At 42.2% G+C, this 17,505-nt stretch overlaps 1 protein-coding gene across 1 annotated transcript in view; it reads right to left on the reverse strand.

Annotated features, from left to right (window-relative positions):
- Positions 1–4,590: 4,590 nt before the first annotated feature.
- ANXA13 (annexin A13) overlaps positions 4,591–17,505 on the reverse strand; it is a 37,968-nt gene continuing 25,053 nt past the window's right edge. The window contains exons 4-12 of the mRNA XM_032803509.1: positions 15,804–15,898; positions 13,920–14,090; positions 12,856–12,889; positions 12,683–12,762; positions 10,135–10,203; positions 9,795–9,896; positions 6,652–6,727; positions 5,871–5,983; positions 4,591–4,710 (exon numbers count right to left, since the gene is read on the reverse strand). Of these exons, the coding sequence (XP_032659400.1) occupies positions 4,591–4,710; positions 5,871–5,983; positions 6,652–6,727; positions 9,795–9,896; positions 10,135–10,203; positions 12,683–12,762; positions 12,856–12,889; positions 13,920–14,090; positions 15,804–15,898 (860 nt within the window). The remainder of the gene's footprint in view (positions 4,711–5,870; positions 5,984–6,651; positions 6,728–9,794; positions 9,897–10,134; positions 10,204–12,682; positions 12,763–12,855; positions 12,890–13,919; positions 14,091–15,803; positions 15,899–17,505) is intronic.

Genomic DNA, 17,505 nt, shown 5'->3' on the forward strand with positions numbered 1-17,505 from the left:
AATGCCTAGCACTAGGTATGCACTGTCATGCACTTTCAACTTGAGGGAGGGGAAAATGGGTATCAGGAGTTTCCGAGGGGACAATATTTTCATTTTAAGGAATCGGGGGAAGTCTTTCTAATCTATCTGCTGAGATTTGGGACTGAGTGCGGGAGCAGATGGTAGCACTGGGTGTTTCGCCCTAATGCTCCCATTGTAGCAAACTGCCCATTTTCTAAGTATCAGAGTGGTAGCCGTGTTAGTCTGTATTCACAAAAACAATGAGGAGTGTGGTGGCACCTTAAAGACTAACAGATTTATTTGGGCATAAGCTTTTGTGGGTAAAACCCCCACTTCTTCAGATGCATGGAGTGAAAATTTCAGATACAGACGCTCCCTGGGTTACGCAAGACCTGATTTATGCAAATTCGCACTTATGGAAAAAGTTCCATAAGCCAGAAATAGGGTTTTCGAGTTGTGGAAATTTTTGCGTAACGTATCGGTATACATTTCCGACTTAACGCAAAATTCTAGTTGCACAAGGCTTTCCCAAATGGAACAACTGCGTAACACGGGGGGTGTCTGGACAGTCATAAATATATATTGTTACATGAAGAATAAAACCATGCTAAAGTAACTGAGGGATAGACAGTGCCCTCAAGGCACAGCCCTGTGCTGGGGCAGTGCAGAGCTCGGGAAGCATCCTGAAGCTCCCTGGTTACACAGAGAGGAGCATAGTCTGTGACACTCCTTTAAATAATCCCATTTTATGCAGCCAGCCAGGCAAATCCATTGGCCAATGTAGATGGGGGAGTAGGTAGAACAATAGCCCTGTCTACTCCTTTCTCTCTCTCCTCCCTTCCCCCCGCCCACTTTCAGTTGAGTCGCTCCTAAGCACCATAATTAGTAGTCCATGCACTCCTGGGAGCATAAGCACCGTAATGTGGGCCATGCAAGGTGGGTTGGGGGAAGGTGCATTACTGCCTCTCATATCGCTGCCTACAGGGCTGGCCATGATCATACCCTAAATATTTACAGCGCGCTTCAAAAACCAAAATGTAAGGTTCTGCTCCACATCCAGGGAACATTAACTGCCCAAGTGAAAGCCACCGAACCCGAGAAGATAAGCCAAAAAGCAGTGGTGTGTGTCTGTGTTATTTCTGCTACGGTGGTTTTTCTGCTGATTGCTTTGGCTTGGTGTCTATCTGCACTAGCATTAGCTCTTTAGGGTTTGTTTGCTTGGTTAGTTTTTTCTGGCCATTTCCTGGCAATGGCTGAGGATTTATTTTTTAACCCTTAAAGAAACTATCACAGCCATTCAACCCTGGATGGGCTTTACTTATGTTAAGGTTTTGTGGGGTGGGGATGGGTAGGATTTTTGCTGTGCCTCTGCTTTTGGATACTGGTGTATGTTTGAAAAACATTTATAAGATCAAATCTTGAGGTCTTTACTTATGCAAGATCTCTCTGACCTTGAATTTGGCCTATATAGTTTAAATAACCTATTTCTCTGTTTGATAGGGGTGCAGTGCTAATTCCTCAGAAAGGATTTCTACTAATTGTGGCCATGACTCTGGGGAAATGAAGATACTGCTACATGTCTTTGATTACCTTTTCCCTTCCCATGAAGGGAGGTTACAGTTTCAGAGATGATTCTCCCACCACCAGTGCATCTCAGAGTGCTATGTGCCTCAGCCAGATGGTTGCCAGCGAGTTTGCTTGAATTATATTGTAGTCATAGCTGTTTCAGCTTGAAAGGACACAGAGCAGAGCCTGTAACTGAACTAGCAGCAATTGCTTGAATTGGAGTTTCCTGTTAGGAAAGTATAGAAATAATTTTTCATGAAGCATTTTAGAAAAAGAAACAGCCCCTAGTTTTCTATCTCTGGTGCTTATATGTCCTTCGGCACCGCAGTGCCTTGGCACCTCACATTCTAGTCACAACACTCCTGTGAGATAGCAAAGTGCTATTACCCCATTTTACAGTCCCTGGAAGAATGTCACAGGCAAGTGGAACTCATCATGACTACATGGGAGCAGGAGGACAGTCAAATGTGAGAGTTGGACAAAACTCTTCATTTTGTTTCAAATAGAGCTGTGCAATACCAAGGCCATCGCAAAGGTGTGACATGGACAAATGCAACACTTTTATCCTTTCCAGAAGCCTCTCTCTTTGGTCTCTTGCCAAATTGTTCTGAATCTGCTGCCCCTTGTCCTCAAACCCAAGTCTTGCTATACCCAATTTATCTCTTGTTGCCAACAATCTTGCATTCCTCCTGTTATGCTGGTTCAGCTATCCTTATAATCTGATTCTGCTGAGCACTGAAACACCACCCCCTCACCCCTTGTATATCCCATGTCACTACTGCATTACTCATTTGCTATATAACTGATTCTTTATAGCAACCTAACTCTACAGCTATGGTTTGTATTCATGTGCAACACAGAACCTGCTTTCACTTGTTAGAAGTAGAGTTGGGGCTGAATCCAAACCTCAGATCTGGATCTGGATCTTGGTTTGGTTCTGAGTTTGCAGGCTGTGTAATGGGCCAAATTTGGCCCACTCTGAAACTTGGAACATTTAGGTTTGGATCTGAATATTGAGTGCCTGAGTATGTGAGAGTTTGAAGCCTGGGTATTGACCCATTATAGAGACTCAAGGCCAAATTTTGCTCTGTTACATCTGTGAGAATCCAGGTTAACTTCATGGGCCTCACTGCTGCCCTTGCACTTGTATAACTGAAGAATTTGGCCCAAGAAGTTTGGCTCTGGATTTTGGTTCAGGCCAATCTCTCTAATCAGAAGGCGAGGGGCTAAGAGAGAAGCTATCATGGATTTTCTTGTTTTCTAAGAAAGACCTATTAGTCTTAATTGAAACAGTCTTCAGGCCAAAGCAAATTTGGCTGCCTAAAATTAGGCACTTAAAATTCATATTTAGGCACCTAAGTAAGTGACTTGATTTAAGAAGTGCTGAGCATCCCCAGATCCTGCTGGAACCTGTGAGTAACTGTAAGCACCCAAGTCTGAACATTTTAGCATAGGTGCTTCATCCTCCCACGGAACTCCTGCACACTCATATTGGAAGCCTGCTATACTCTTGACAAACTGTGTCATCCAAATAGTGTTCCTGCATGGATCTTAGTGGATCAGATGTACAGTGTGACCTCTGAATGATAAAAGACCTCTGGGAGCACTGGATACCTAAGTAATTGCTAATTTATTTCTGAAGGCACTGCTTACAACAGAACTAAGGCAACTGCAAGTCTAAGATACGTGTCTCCTGCTCTGCTGTGCTCTTTCTTTCTCGATTCTGAGAGTTGCTGGATACAGAAGCCTGAGGTTGATTTCAGATTAGGAATTTGCCTCCAAATAAAAAAAAAATCTATTGAAAAATTGGCCGAGTATGAGAGCTGCTAAATGTTCCTGTGACTAGCACATCCTCACTGTCCTGCGCACTATGCAGCCTCAGGTTGCTCCTTGAAACGCCTTCTTCCTTTCAATTAGTCATCCCCAACTGACCTTGCTCTCACTTAAGTAATGTACTAGCTGCCCAGACACCATTGTTGAGAATATGATATAAATATCGAGAGAGAGAGAGACAGACTTTGTTCCACTATCCTCAGAAGTTAGTACATTGTAATAAAAAGGCATGAGCAAGATGCACAAAACCCCATAAGCCTGTTTCCTGATCAGCCACTCTTATCCCTTAGCTTCCCAGACTCTCCCCTGTACTCTCCCTGCCACATCAGGTCTAATCTAAGGCTCAGTCATTTGTTTAGGGCATAGTCCTGCATCAGGGGTGGTGCAGAGCTGTCCAGCTCCAGTAGGAGAACCTCTCAACGCTCATTGGGAGCATGCTCATTTCTATGTGGTAAGTATACTCCCCCTTGCAGGCCAGCCCACTTTATGGGCAACACAAGGCAGGGCAGGCCAGGGGCCCACCTCCTCCCCACCCACTCTGCTGTGCTAGATTCCAGTGGGTAGCGCAGAGGGTGCAGTCCCTGCCCTCCCCTCAGCCCAGGGACTGCATTCTTTGGCCCTTTTGTGGGATAATTTAGCAGATGATGCTGATGGGAGACATGGCTCAGACAGGGAACTCATGCCCACCTTCCCTTTGGATTGAGAGCAGAGGCTGATGTGCATCGTTAATTGGCAGCTCTCTGGCAGTTTAAGAAGCTGTGATGATGGGCTCAGAAGGGAGCACTATTCAGTCCATTTTGGCAGAAAGTGTGATGGCATGATATGAAGTGCTTAGGACGTGGGTTATAGGAGCAGAGGAAGAAGGAGGATTGTCTTTGGAATTTTCTAGAGACACCAAAGATCCCTGGGGGAAATGGTGACAAGATTCTAGAAATCCCTCTTTCTGTTACAAATGGGAAGACAGGCCAGTTTAAATTTAGTTTTTTAAAACATTTTTATTGCATGAGAACATTTGGTGTGATAGACTTGGCCTAAACCTCACATCCAGGTAACATAAGGATTACCTAGTAACATTTTCCCCTGCTGAAAAGAAAATAAACGGTTGTTTTTTTTTTATTGCTAGTGCCACATTTTTTGCATGCTACTTGGAAGCTGGTCAAGAAGGTGGCTTCTTCTCATGTGACAGCAGTCTTAGTGTAGCAGTGACACTAGCAGCTTTCTGAAGTCCCCAGACGTTTCTGATTTGATGGCCTCCACTAAGGACTTGTTGTACAATTTGTGGAACTTCTCCTTTATTGTTTGAAGGTCAATCTGATGGGAAATGGAAATAATTTTTAGAAGCATGGATCTGTTTTGCATAATACCTCACCCTTCTAGGTCCTGATCCAAAGCTCACTGCAGTCAGTGGGAAGATTCCTATTGATTTTAATCAGATTTGATCCAGGGCCTTGATGGGAAAGGAGTAGGTTTAAAACCTTGGAGAACTTTTAGCTCAAACTTGATATCCTGACAGCTACCCTGACAGAGTGGCTCAAGTTACTGTCTTCTCTGGAAGACTTTCATGGGTGGTAAGGACTGGGGGAGAAATTTCCAGGAATAGAATTAAAAAAATAAATAGTTTTTGAGTCATACATAACTTTCTGGTTGCTAAGTACAGAGAACCAGATGTTATGTTATTCTTTAAAAGATGGCATAGATGATATGGGTCATATCTTTATTACAGAGCTTCTCAAATGTTTCCATAGTCAGGCCACAACTTAACAGGGAGAGTGTCCTGGAGACTAATTTCCTGCCCCACCACTTCAGTCATATGGATAATCACTTCATCTCACCATTACATGAACTGCTTCCCTTTCTATTCGTGACCATGTAACATCCCGGTGGTGACAACAGCTTACATACAAGAGTGATGTTAAGACAGTGTTTATGGAGCTGAAATGTCTTGAGCATGTTTTGTGCTTTGTGAAAAGACAAATTATGGTCTGCTTTGGCTCTTATCTTCTCTCCTTCTCCTCTGCCCTGTTTTTCTCATCAGGAAACAGGCAGACCCTGCATCATGTGACTCCTTAGCTCTCCACTGATGATACTTTGGGAACTGCTTCTTTATCATTATTCAGTTAGGATTTTTTTTAACAAAGCTCTTTGGGACCAAACGACTCATCTCCCAGTTGAATAATGGTGGCCAACTTTAATCTAGATGTGTTTAGCTCCATTGTGCAATTACTAATGTGTCTCATGCATCGTTCTTTTAAAAAAATAAATAGATTTGGTATTAAGTCTAGTGTCTGTTCTCAGTTTCACGGGAGTAAAGACAGTAATAGCACTGAAGTCCATGGAGCTTCGTTGAATTTAAATTGCAAAACAGATTGACTGAGCGCAGAATCTGGTCCTACTACTGTAATTCATTCCTTCTAAATTTCACACTTATCCACCAGAAGATTTGGGGCCTCTCAGATCCCAGCATATCTTACCTCAGCCCGAGTCACGAGGATGCGAATCAAAGTCTCCTCCTCTGTCCCTGCGCCCTTCATTGCCTCATACAGACGGGTGGCAAAGTAGCCTTGGCAATCTCTGGCACATCTCACTAAAGAAGAAACATGGAGAGATCTCATGAGCCTTGTACATTTCATATCCCGCGCTACAGTCTCAGTAGGAGGAGAACAGCAGCCCTATTAATGGAAACTTAGACATTCCCAATGTCTGTACCCAACTGGACAAGCATTGTTGTAGGGCCTTAGTCCTGCAACTGGCTCTGTGGAGATGCAAGGGTCAAGCCAATCGTGACTGAAGCCTAAAAGTGAATGCATTACCCTACAGAGAGAGCATGTTATATAACTGTGAATATCAAACTTGAATAAACATGTTATTGTAAGCACAGAAGGGCTGACAATGTTGATGTTATGTTCCAGAATGAAAACAGATTGTATGGGGACATGGTTTTTGTTCTTTTGGCCCGTCTGTAATTCCGCTCCCTGCCAACTTACTCCTGAGTGGAATGACATTGGCTTACTTCTATGCTCTGAGACCCAAGAGCTAGATAACCCATGCTGGGGCTTAATGGAGGTTCCTACTTCCCACAGGCATGTAGGCAAGTCAACATTAATTGGTTCTGTCCCCCCAGTGGTCTTGCCATGTCTCAAACTAGTTCTAATAAAGCAGATTATCACTGTGTTTATACACATAAGAACCCCAATGGCTAATCTCAAGTGAGGATGAAAACTAGAGAGAAAAGCTATAGACTTTTTCTTTTACCAAGAGTGAGAAAGGCCTTCTCCAAATCTCCAGATGTTTCACTTTTAATGGCATCTTCAATGTCTTTCCCCTTCAGCTAAAGAGACAATGAAAAAAATAATTATAGCTGCTGTTCGTGCACTACTGTATCCCTCTAGTATCAGAACAGCAGTCAGCCACTCCTGTTTCTGATCAGATGGCATTTAAAGTGGCAAAAGACTGCTTTAGATTATATTGATCCTTTCTGTGGCTTTAGGGAGTAAGCTTTTAATTACTTTAATCCCTATAGCGGACAAGGGGCTCACTCTGTCTCAAAGGACCAGATCCTCAGCCGCTGTAACTCTTCATGGCTCCATTGACATTGATAGAACTATACCGATTTAAATCAGCTGGCTCGGAATATATAACGTGCATCATTAAAGCTAACTGAAGCATTTGCAGTGGGTGTTATAGTGAATCATCTCATGGCTTTTTCTTGGGGAGACCTCCAACTGAGAGAGACTGTTGGCACCTCCTCTGGCCCACCAAAGACTTGGATAGGTCCAGACAGTCAAGGTAGATTTTGGTGGGTTATAACTTATTTTCTTTGGGTAAATGTAGTTTATTAGGGTCTGAGGTTTGCCTGGGTTTTGTGCCACACTGTAGGGAGGAGACAGTGGGGCACTGGAAGGAGAAAATATTTTGAAGTTAAAATCTGTTCTAATTTTTGTGAATAAAATAAAAATCTTCTATTTGTAAACATGAGATTTCCCCTGACTCCGCCTTGCAAGATAAGGTCCTGGAATATCTGCTTAAATGAGAGATGGACAAAACTGGGAATGTTTAGGGTTTGAGTTCTGCAAAACCAGGCTTGGTTTGAATCTAGTCTTGTAAATCAAACCCATCAAAATATGGAGAGGATTCATGCGTGGACAAATGGCTTTAGTCTCAAGCCCATTGCGACTTCAGATACAGATGGAAAGGATGCAGGGGGGTTTGACTTGGACAACCCATGTTTGGCTTTTGCTTTAGAAACTCGGGGGATTTCAGATTTAAGGCTCATTTATCGAAACTGCCAGTGTGTGGGTAGTGTTTATCTGCACATGTGTGCAGATAAATGTTTCTGGCTTTGGCCTCTCTCTAGCCACAAACCAAGGTTTGGAGTAAGTTGTGAATATATGTCCAACAATTCCTTACTAGATTTTCCCCCTCATCAAGAGATTCAATTGTTCTAATGATCTGCTGAACGCAGAACAAGTTTAGGAAGCGAAAATAAATGCAAGTTCTCGCCTTAAGGTAATCATGTTCAGGCATCAAAACACAGTTACATTTCTTTTTAAGAATTGATCTAAAAAGATCAGAGAATCATTAAATGGGCAATGTCAACTTGTCCATCTCCAGCCAGAGCCAGAGAGTTCTCTCTAGTATATTCTGGAGTGTTTTGTCCAGTCCAGTTTTAAATACTGCAAGTGACAGAGTTTCTATCACTTCCTTTGGGAGATGATTCCTTGCCTACTGCATCTCAATGTTAAACTAAATTCTCAACCTAATGCATTTTATCTTAACTGCCTGCCTTGTAAATAGCTATGAACTTTGTCTAAACAAACCTGAATTTCATTTATAACATTACATAGGCATCCAACACACTCAACAGAGTTTTTGTTTTTTGGCTCTTCGTTTTAGTAGCTGGGATGGAGCTGTTATGGTTTCAGCCAGAGCTGTTTATATTTCAGAAGGGACTAAGCTGCAAAGTTTAGCTCCAAATGTTCCCAAAGTTCAGGGGTGTTTGCATCTCAAGGTTTGGTGTGGGCCTCTCTTTAATTTACACATTTTGAGCAGGGCCGGCTCCAGGCACCATCTAAAGAAGCAGGTGCTTGGGGCAGCCAATACGAAGGGGCGGCTCTCCGGCCGCTATAGGGGCGGCACATCTGGGTCTTTGGCGGCAATTCAGCAGTGGGTCCCTCAGTTCCTCTTGGAGCGAAGGACACACTGCTGAATTGCCATCAAAGAGTGGAGTGTTGCAATTGCGGTGTTGCACCTTTTTTTTTTAATTATTATTTCCCCTTGGGGCGGCAGAAAACCTGGAGCAGGCCCTGATTTTGAGAGAAAAGTGCTTCCACTTAGTCACAAGCAGGACATGCCATCTTACCTTCTCCTACTTTGTCCTTATTCTCTTCCTAATTATTTTTCAGGTTCCTTGGGCTCAATTCCAAACAAGTTTGGAAGCCTTTTGTGAAAAGAGGTCCATTTCTTGCATGGGAGACCAGCAAGAGCTAGGTTCAAGAGGCCTTCCTATCTGAACATCCTTTTCATTGAGACTGGAAGATCAGGATGAGGGATGTAGATTCCCACCCATCAGATCTCTGCTTCAGTGGAGGAGAGGAGCAGAAAGTAAGGCTACGTCTACACTACCCGCCGTATCGGCGGGTTACAAGTGATTGCTCGGGGATTGATATATCGCGTCTCATCTAGATGCAATATATCAATCCCTGAGCGCACTTATATCGATTCCGGAACTCCACCAATCTCAATGGAGTTGCGGAATCGACAGGGGGAGCCGCGGTAATCGATCCCGCGCGGTGAGGACGGTGAGTAATCTGATCTTAGATATTTGACTTCAGCTACGTTATTCACGTAGCTGAAGTTGCGTATCTAAGATCGATTTTCCCCCGTAGTGTAGACCAGCCTGAGACCCTCAATGTCTCTGGCCAGGGGCCTGTTAGCAGTGCAATGTACCCCTTTGCTGAGTCTTTGCAGTGTGACTGTGGAAAGGTCACCCTCTCTGTTATTCATAGGGTTGGGGGAAGACAGGACAACAGCTAAACTTATTTTGCTGGATATTATGGGGCAGATCCTCAAATGGTGCAAATTGACATAGACCATTCATTACAGCATTTGAAGATCTAGCCTTATACATATATTGCTAGGTGTTTAGAATGACTGACCTCTCCTTAAAATTACAAATAAAGAATCATATGTTCCAAATGTAAGTAAATCCACTCTAGGAATTATTTTTGGGGAAGTTCTATGGACTGTGTTATGCAGGAGGTCAGGCTAGATCACAATGGGCCTGTCTGGCCTTGGACTCTATGAATGTGTAAATTAATTCCATTAAATTATCACTGAGTTCCAAACTGCACAATTACTGTCACAAAACAAAGAAAAAAACAACCAACAAAACTTACCTTTTCATAAGCTTGAAAGGTAGCTCTTAGCTGCATGTAGTTTCTCTTTGCTAAGACAACATTGAAAACCAATTCGTCTGTTCCCCAGCAGCCTTCCCCTGCCTCAAAGATTGAATGTTAACATTAACCATTTTCAAATGTTTGTGGTTTTTTTTTTCATATTTTTAAAAACCAGACATTGCAGTGAACCCAGTGCATCTAATTGTGTTCCCAACCTGCCCTTTTATTTATGTAATTTAATGTCATTAGCCATGGGGTTGTTCAACGTTTAGACACCTTAGAAATGCCATAGACCGATGAAGGCCATGGCAATTGGGGATGTCTCCATTATTTCACTTACTTCATATAGGTCTTTGGCATCTTGCCCAGCGAGCTCTGCATCGATCTCCAGCCCTTCATCTCGGTTAGCCTACAGAAAGGGACATTGTGTTTTAAAAAAGAGAACACATGCTGATTACTCTTGTTTATTAGAACCTCCAAGTTACAAACACCCGCGTTATGAACTGTCTGGTCAACCACACACCTCCTTTGGAACCAGAAGTACACAATCAGGCAGTAGCAGAGACAAAAAACCAACAACATCATAAAGCAAATACTGCACAGTACTGTGTTAAATGTAAACTGCTAAAAAATAAATATTTTTTGACAAGGTAAGGAAACTGTTTCTGTGCTTGCTTCATTTAAAGTAAGATGGTTAAAAGCATCATTTTTCTTCTGCATAGTAAAGTTTCAAAGCTGTATTAAGTCAATGTTCAGTTGTAAAATTTTGAAAGAACAACTTTAATGTTTTGTTCAGAGTTACGAACAACCTCCATTCCGAAGGTATTTGTACTAGGTTCTACTGTACTAGAATAGAGCCTTTTCCTTCTTGCCTTCATGCTTCGTCATAGTCTTTTTGCTGCCATCTACTGGCCATTGTCTAGTACTGTATCAATAAATTACACAGGGCTAAATTCTACTTTGGTTCACCTTGCGCCCTGTGTAATCCCATTCCCTTCAAAGTATAAATCAGGGCAGAATTTAGTCCATAGTATTTGCTGTACTTGAGAGATGCTAGTTCGCCAAGGCTGGTATCCTGCCTTCTGCAACACTCAATACCTGTTGCTTCAGAAAGCGGCGAAAAGATCCTATGTTTTACTTACACAGTTGTGCAATGCTGTACAGTGGAGGCCTCCTAAGTGATCTCTGACTGTCAGGAACATGTAGCCTCTTGACCCTACATCTGAAACTTTCTTGCAAGGATAGGGGAATACGGAGGCACATCTGTCACAACAGTCAATTTTTAAAAAAATGTCCAATGCCTAGAATGAAATGTCACTTTTGTTACGTTTCTATTCCCAACTAAAAATCATGTGGCCTTGTACTGTTCCTCCCTATTTAACAATCAGAACCATTCACTAACAGCTGCCTTTTTAGTGTTGCTTTAATTTTCTACGGGAATTTCTGGTAGCACGCATCAAGGATAAATCTATGAACATAACCTGGTTTGTCTCCCCCCTGAAAATACACCTAGAGGGGTCAAACAAAACTATTGTGACTTCCCACATTCTAGAATGGGAATGTAGCTGTCATGTATTTAGCTACGCCACGGTTGTGCCTTTGCTTCCTGAGTGCTCTACCTTTTCATTTCAAAGCCTGTCTGCAGAGACAGACAGTCATTTTGTGTTTTCTGTTCAGTGAATACTTTCTCTCTCTCTCTCACCCACACACACAGAGACTTCACTTTTGTTCTTTGTTTTAGATTAAGAAAACAAGATCATTCTGTCTGATATTATGTTTGTTCTGTGTGAATGGAAAAACATAGCAAGCCCCTCCCACACTTTCTCTGTCTTGTCTGTTTAGATTGTAAGCTTTTTGGGTCAGGGACTGTTTTTAATTACGTCTCTGGCGCAATGAAACCCTGATCGTGGTTAGGTACTCTAGGCCTTACCATAATACACAAAAGAAAGTAGTAATAATCCAGTATCTTCAATGGAGAGATAATATCGAGCAAGAGCTAAAAACTCTTAGTGAGAATTATCATCAATGGTAAAATACGCCCTTGACAGAAAGAGGTGGGGGGCACATTCTGAGAATGGCCAACGACTGCTATGGTCTAAAGCAGGGGTGGCCAACCTGAGCCTGAGAAGGAGGCAGAATTTACCAATGTACATTGCCAAAGAGCCACAGTGCTACATCAGCAGCCCCCTCCGTCAGCTCACCCTGCTCCACTCCCAACACATACTGGCTGGCAGCACCGCCGATCAGTGCCCCCTCTCCCTCCTTGCACCTCCTGATCAGCTGTTTCACAGCATGCAGGAGGATCTGAAGGGAAGGGGGAGAAGCGAGGGCATTGCAGGCTCAGGGGATGGGGCAGGAAGGGTTGGAGTGGAGGCAGGGCCTGTGGCAGAGCCAGGGGTTGAGCAGTGAGCACCCCCAGCACATTGGCAAGTTGATGCCTGTAGCTCCAGCCGTGGAGTCGGTCCCTATAGAAGGAGCCATATATTAACTTCTGAAGAGCCACATGTGGCTCCGGAGCCACAGGTTGGCCACCCCGGTCTATAGAACCAGGTGGGAAATAAGAAAGAATCCAGCCCAACAGTGCAATAATCAAATCTCCCTGGACAGGGGCAGATCCTCTTTTGTGTCCCTAGGCCTTACACTATAAACCTCAGACAAGAAGAGCCAAGGCTGAGCTGTTATTGGAGCCATGGTCACAACCAGCCTGAATTGTACACTCATCTTTAATTATGACACTAGATTTGGTTAAAAGGCTGTAAGAGTAGATGTTTTGCTGTAAAAAGGCTGTGTGCACAGAACAGAGATTTATCATACCTGCACTATCTAGGTGTGTAGAAAAGAAATGTCTATATCATGTAGGTTTGTAATAGAAATATTCCAACTCTCACCTGTAGCACAGAAACCAGAATCTTCCTTAGGGATCCACTTGTGTCACTTTTTACATCAGATTCTAGATCCCGCTCAAAGACTATGAAGAAAAAAAGTCTGTAAGATTTTATTCACTGCTAAAGGGTGAAATATTTTCTTTAAATGAGGATGTTTTCAATAAAATATCACTTACGCCTTTTGTATGCTTCCTTTATGTCTACTATTTGCTGGGATAAGCAAACAAACAAAAAATCAGGTCAGTAACATGCCCGTGTGACTTGACATCTTCAGATATCACAGTGGTGTGCCTGGGATTAGACCCCAGATAGAATGGTGACATTTAGTGGGAGATATTTAATAGGCCAGATTCTCAGTCTCCACTAAGATCCCAGTTCAGGAAAGCACATAAGCACATCCTTAAATCCGTTCCTATTCAGGACAGCAGCTAAGCACATGCTTAACTTTGTTTCTTTGATTTCAGTGGGATTTAAGCACATGCTTAACTGCTGTCCTGAAGAGGATCACTGTCCTGAGTTGGGTGAGCCTAAATGCCCTTTGAACTGTTGCAGTGATGCAAAGAGCTCTTCACACGGTCTTAAACAGGCATAAATGTTGTCACATTATGATGTAGGATACACCCCCCAGGCATCTATCCCTCTCTGCATCTTTCCAAAGCCTACTCATATTCTGAGGGAGGTGTGTGCTGGAGGGCTGAGAGGGAACTTTCTGAAGCAGCTATGATGTTCTTTATCTACATAGCATTTTGGGTTTAGGGTGGCCACTCATGTGGTCCCAGAATACCAGACATTCTGTTACTTCTAGGAATGATGTGGACTTGCCCCTGCAGATGAAATACCCCCTCCCCACCTCCAAGTGTGACCTTGCATGTGCAGTGAGGTCATGCTGGCAGAGGTAAAGTGACACACTCTTCAAATGTCATCCCCCATGTGATATCAGACATAACCACGTGCGTTTTTGTCACAGTACTGGATGGGGGACAAACCACCCCAAAAGAGGATTGTCCAGTTTATAACAGGACAAATGGCCTGACTACTGTGGTCACTTCCTTTAAAAATGTTCCTGACTCCAGTCTAAGGGGGCTGATAGCCTTTTGTCTGCAGCCTCTGGAGGGAGACATACTCCACTCACTTGAGCAGGTCTGACATATCTTCTTCTGGAGGGCAGGGGTGACGTGTACACACAAGTCAGAGCAGTACTGCAAGGAAGATGTATAACAGCAGCTAAACACCCACAAACCTTATTGACCCTGGTGCAAAGAATCTCAATCAGCACCGATTCATCCGTTCCTGCACCTTTCATTGCTTTCCGAAGCTCTCTGGCATCATATTCACATGGGCGATCCAACAGAGCCAAGGCTGTCTTTTCAAAATTCCCACTTAGTTCTCCTTTCAGTACCTCTTCCAAATCCTGAGGAAGTAGCCCAGAAAGTTAATTCATAGCACAGAAAATCCACACAGAAGAATTGAGAGAGGTAATGTTTACTATTGTTTGTTGATTTTTTGTGTTAAGTCTACAGAGTTGTTAACATTTCCTGTGCTAAAGGATGTCTTCCAAGAATTCAGATTAAAAAAAAGGGAAAAATAACTTTAAATCTATGGGCCTGGTTCTTCTCTCATTGACACCAATGTACATCAGGAGTCCCTCTATTGACGTCAATAGACTAATCTCAGTGTAAACCACCAGGCAGCCCAGTGCCTAGAGAAAGTGAGTTGGGATTACTTGATACACTGTCTCAAGAGGCTCATGCTATATAGGCAAGAGCAAACTAGTATTACTGTGTATGGCTGTTAAGGGTGATAACACCCAAACATTGTGTCCTTTGGTTGGAAATAAGTCAGAAATTCCCAATATCAGAGCCACTGTAACTGTGATGTCTCAAACTCGTCATTTCAGACCCTTTGGCTCAATTCTCTAACATCTGCTGCTTCAAATACTCATTGTGAAACAAATCCTGCAGTCCTTGCTCAGGCAAAATTCTTATTGCACTCCCTATTGGGTTTGGCCTGTTGAAGGATTTTTAGCCCAATACTGCCATCCTTACTGACATTGATTATTGACCTAACCTGCAACTAGCTCTAATCAATTACAAATTAAGTATAAGGCCTGCAGGATTTGACCCTATACCTAAAACAGATGTTTTGGAAGATTTTATTTTTCTTATATTAAAGATTACTCAGGCATTGGGTCTTTCCTTTCAGAAGTCAAGTACCAAAACAGATTTCTGATCCTTTTAACTTTATTGGCAATTTGTAGGTCAGATTCTAATCTCATGCTGGTATAAATCAGCAGTAAATCCATTGAAATCAATAAACTTACACTGATGTAAAACTGGTATAAGTAATATCAGAATTGTCCTTCTGAATTTGCATTAGGGAATTTCTGTTGCTACATCAACTACCTTCACCCTCATTTCACGCATTCTTTCTCACTTCAGGAGAGGCTAACAAAAATGAAAATGTTTTAAAAGGTTCTGGAATTTTAGTATAAATGTCCAGCTCTACTGAATTTGATAAAAATACTTTGAAGTGCTAAATGCCGTTTTCTAGAGCTGGTTGAAAATTTTCCAATCAAACAGTTTTCTGTCAGAAAATGCTGATGAGATTAAATTGAAAAATGTTGTGGAAATTATCAAAATGTCTAGATAAGGTTGAAACATAGTGTTTTGATAAAATGGAAATGTTTGTCTTTTAGGTTATTAAATTATACTGTATAATACAATGTAAAAATTGAAATGATAAAGTCGAAACAGAACATTTTGCCCTTATAAAAACAAAATATTTTTGGAATATCTGATTTGGTGAAAAATTCTGAGATTTTGCCCTTTCATCCCAAATTGGGATGAAAACATATTTTGAAAGCTCAGAATCGCCCATGGAACAGAAATTCCAAATTTCAATCAGCTCTACTGATTTTCGTTTACCAAGCTATCTGTAAGGCCCAGGATGATTAATATAATCAAAATGTTAAGTGACAGTAATTCTTTCATCGGAAACTAACTTTCTAATTCTGTGTCTTTTAAAAACTGCCAGACACATGGCATTATCAAAAATGGGGAAATGTAGGGGCACATTTCTAAAGAGCACTTTGTTTAAAACAACAGGGCCATTTTTTTTTAAATACCTTGCCATACATGGTCTTGTACTTCTGTTTCACTTGTTGCCTCTGGTCTGATGATCGATTTGATAGGATTTCAATAATTGCCGTTTCATCTGTTCCTAAAAAAGATTAATGTAGACGAGGAAATCATTCAGAAACTGCCCACAGATTTCATTTCTTCTGGGAGAGAAAAAGATGATTAAGCACTCTCCCTTCTAATTAGTAGAAAATTAGTTTCAGAACATCAGTTGGTGTCAATGATAGCTTTTCTAGCATGTACCATTTAAAACACGTTATTTTGAGTCTGCAGCCAGAACATAAAGAGAAAGTGCACCCAAATCATTGACACTTAAAGCTAAAATGTCATTAGGGAACCAAATCTCATGTTTCAAGGAATAAGCTCATCAGGGATCAGTAAGAAATTCCACCCTGTGTAGCACTGAATAACTAGCCAGATGTATTGTTTGTTAGGGTTCGGAAGTTGGTCTCCTTTGAAGGATCAGATACTGACTGCCTTTGGCAGCAGAACACAAGTGTGCCAATAGTCTGACCTAGTATGGCATGTCCCATGGGAAGTTAACCTATTGAAGACAATTGCAAAACACCCACTGTCTTCAGCAGGAGCACGAACTGGTGTATAACGATGGTGATGCTTGCTCTCTTCGTTACTTTGATCACAGCTGGTTATGACATACCAGTGTACAGTCCAGATCAGTAGGGGGCTATGTCACCCCGGTCCTGCAACTTTGGGTGTCTTACAATGCCTTGCTGAAGTAGTCCCCGCCTGAGCCACTCACAAACAGCCTTCCAGCATGAAAACCACAACAAGTATGTGTAACTGTATCCTGCCAATCACACCTGGGTTACAGTCTGGCTGTCACCAACCTTGGTTATACTGCAGGGTGACCCTAGCAAACCCCCAGGTCTGGATTTCCCCCCATAGAAGTATGTCCTATACTGCCCACCCCTGCCCTTTCCTGGATAGTGCAAATATTTTAAGTTCATTATTTCTTTAAGGGAATAATATGCAGGCTTATTGTCTCAAGTAGTTATTCAAACACTTCAATTTAAACTCACTGGATTAGATGAAACAGTAAAACAAGTTTATTTACTACAAAGAGAGAGATTTTAAGTGAGTACAAGTAATGATGCATAAAAGTCAGGAATGGTGAAATGGTTACAAGAAAAATAAAGATAAAAGACTTACTAATGCCTTACAAACTTTTATCAGATTCAAGCAAAGTTTCTCACCACATGCTTTCAGCAGTCTTATTGACCAAGCACGGTGGGTTAGGACCCCTCCCACAGAGTCCAATGACTGTTTCCGTTGTCTTTTTAGGTGCAGTGAATGTGATAAGCAGGGAGAAAGAGGGGGTTTCCTTGGAGTGTTTGTCCCTCATTTTTATAGTTTCAGTTCCCCTCTTGAAAAACATTTCCAGCTGGGCACTAGGAGACAAAGAGTCTATGTGGAAGGATGTTCCCTGCTCTTTTTTTCTCACTGGTTTGAACTTTCTTTGTTTCCCTCCCTGACTGATTACTTTGTTTACTGCTTAAATGAAAATTAAGCAAAGCACACATTCCTTTGTTAGGACAGACCTGTTTGCCAACTTCTGTTTGAGCAGAGCTGTGAGGCTTGGAATATGTATTAATAACCCACAAGACAGGGGAATTTTGTAATTTCACATACTGTGTAGCCACATGTTTTATCAGGATGATACTGACCAGA

This window comes from Chelonoidis abingdonii, chromosome 2, assembly GCF_003597395.2.
Source record: "Chelonoidis abingdonii isolate Lonesome George chromosome 2, CheloAbing_2.0, whole genome shotgun sequence".
Classification (NCBI taxonomy): domain Eukaryota; kingdom Metazoa; phylum Chordata; order Testudines; family Testudinidae; genus Chelonoidis; species Chelonoidis abingdonii.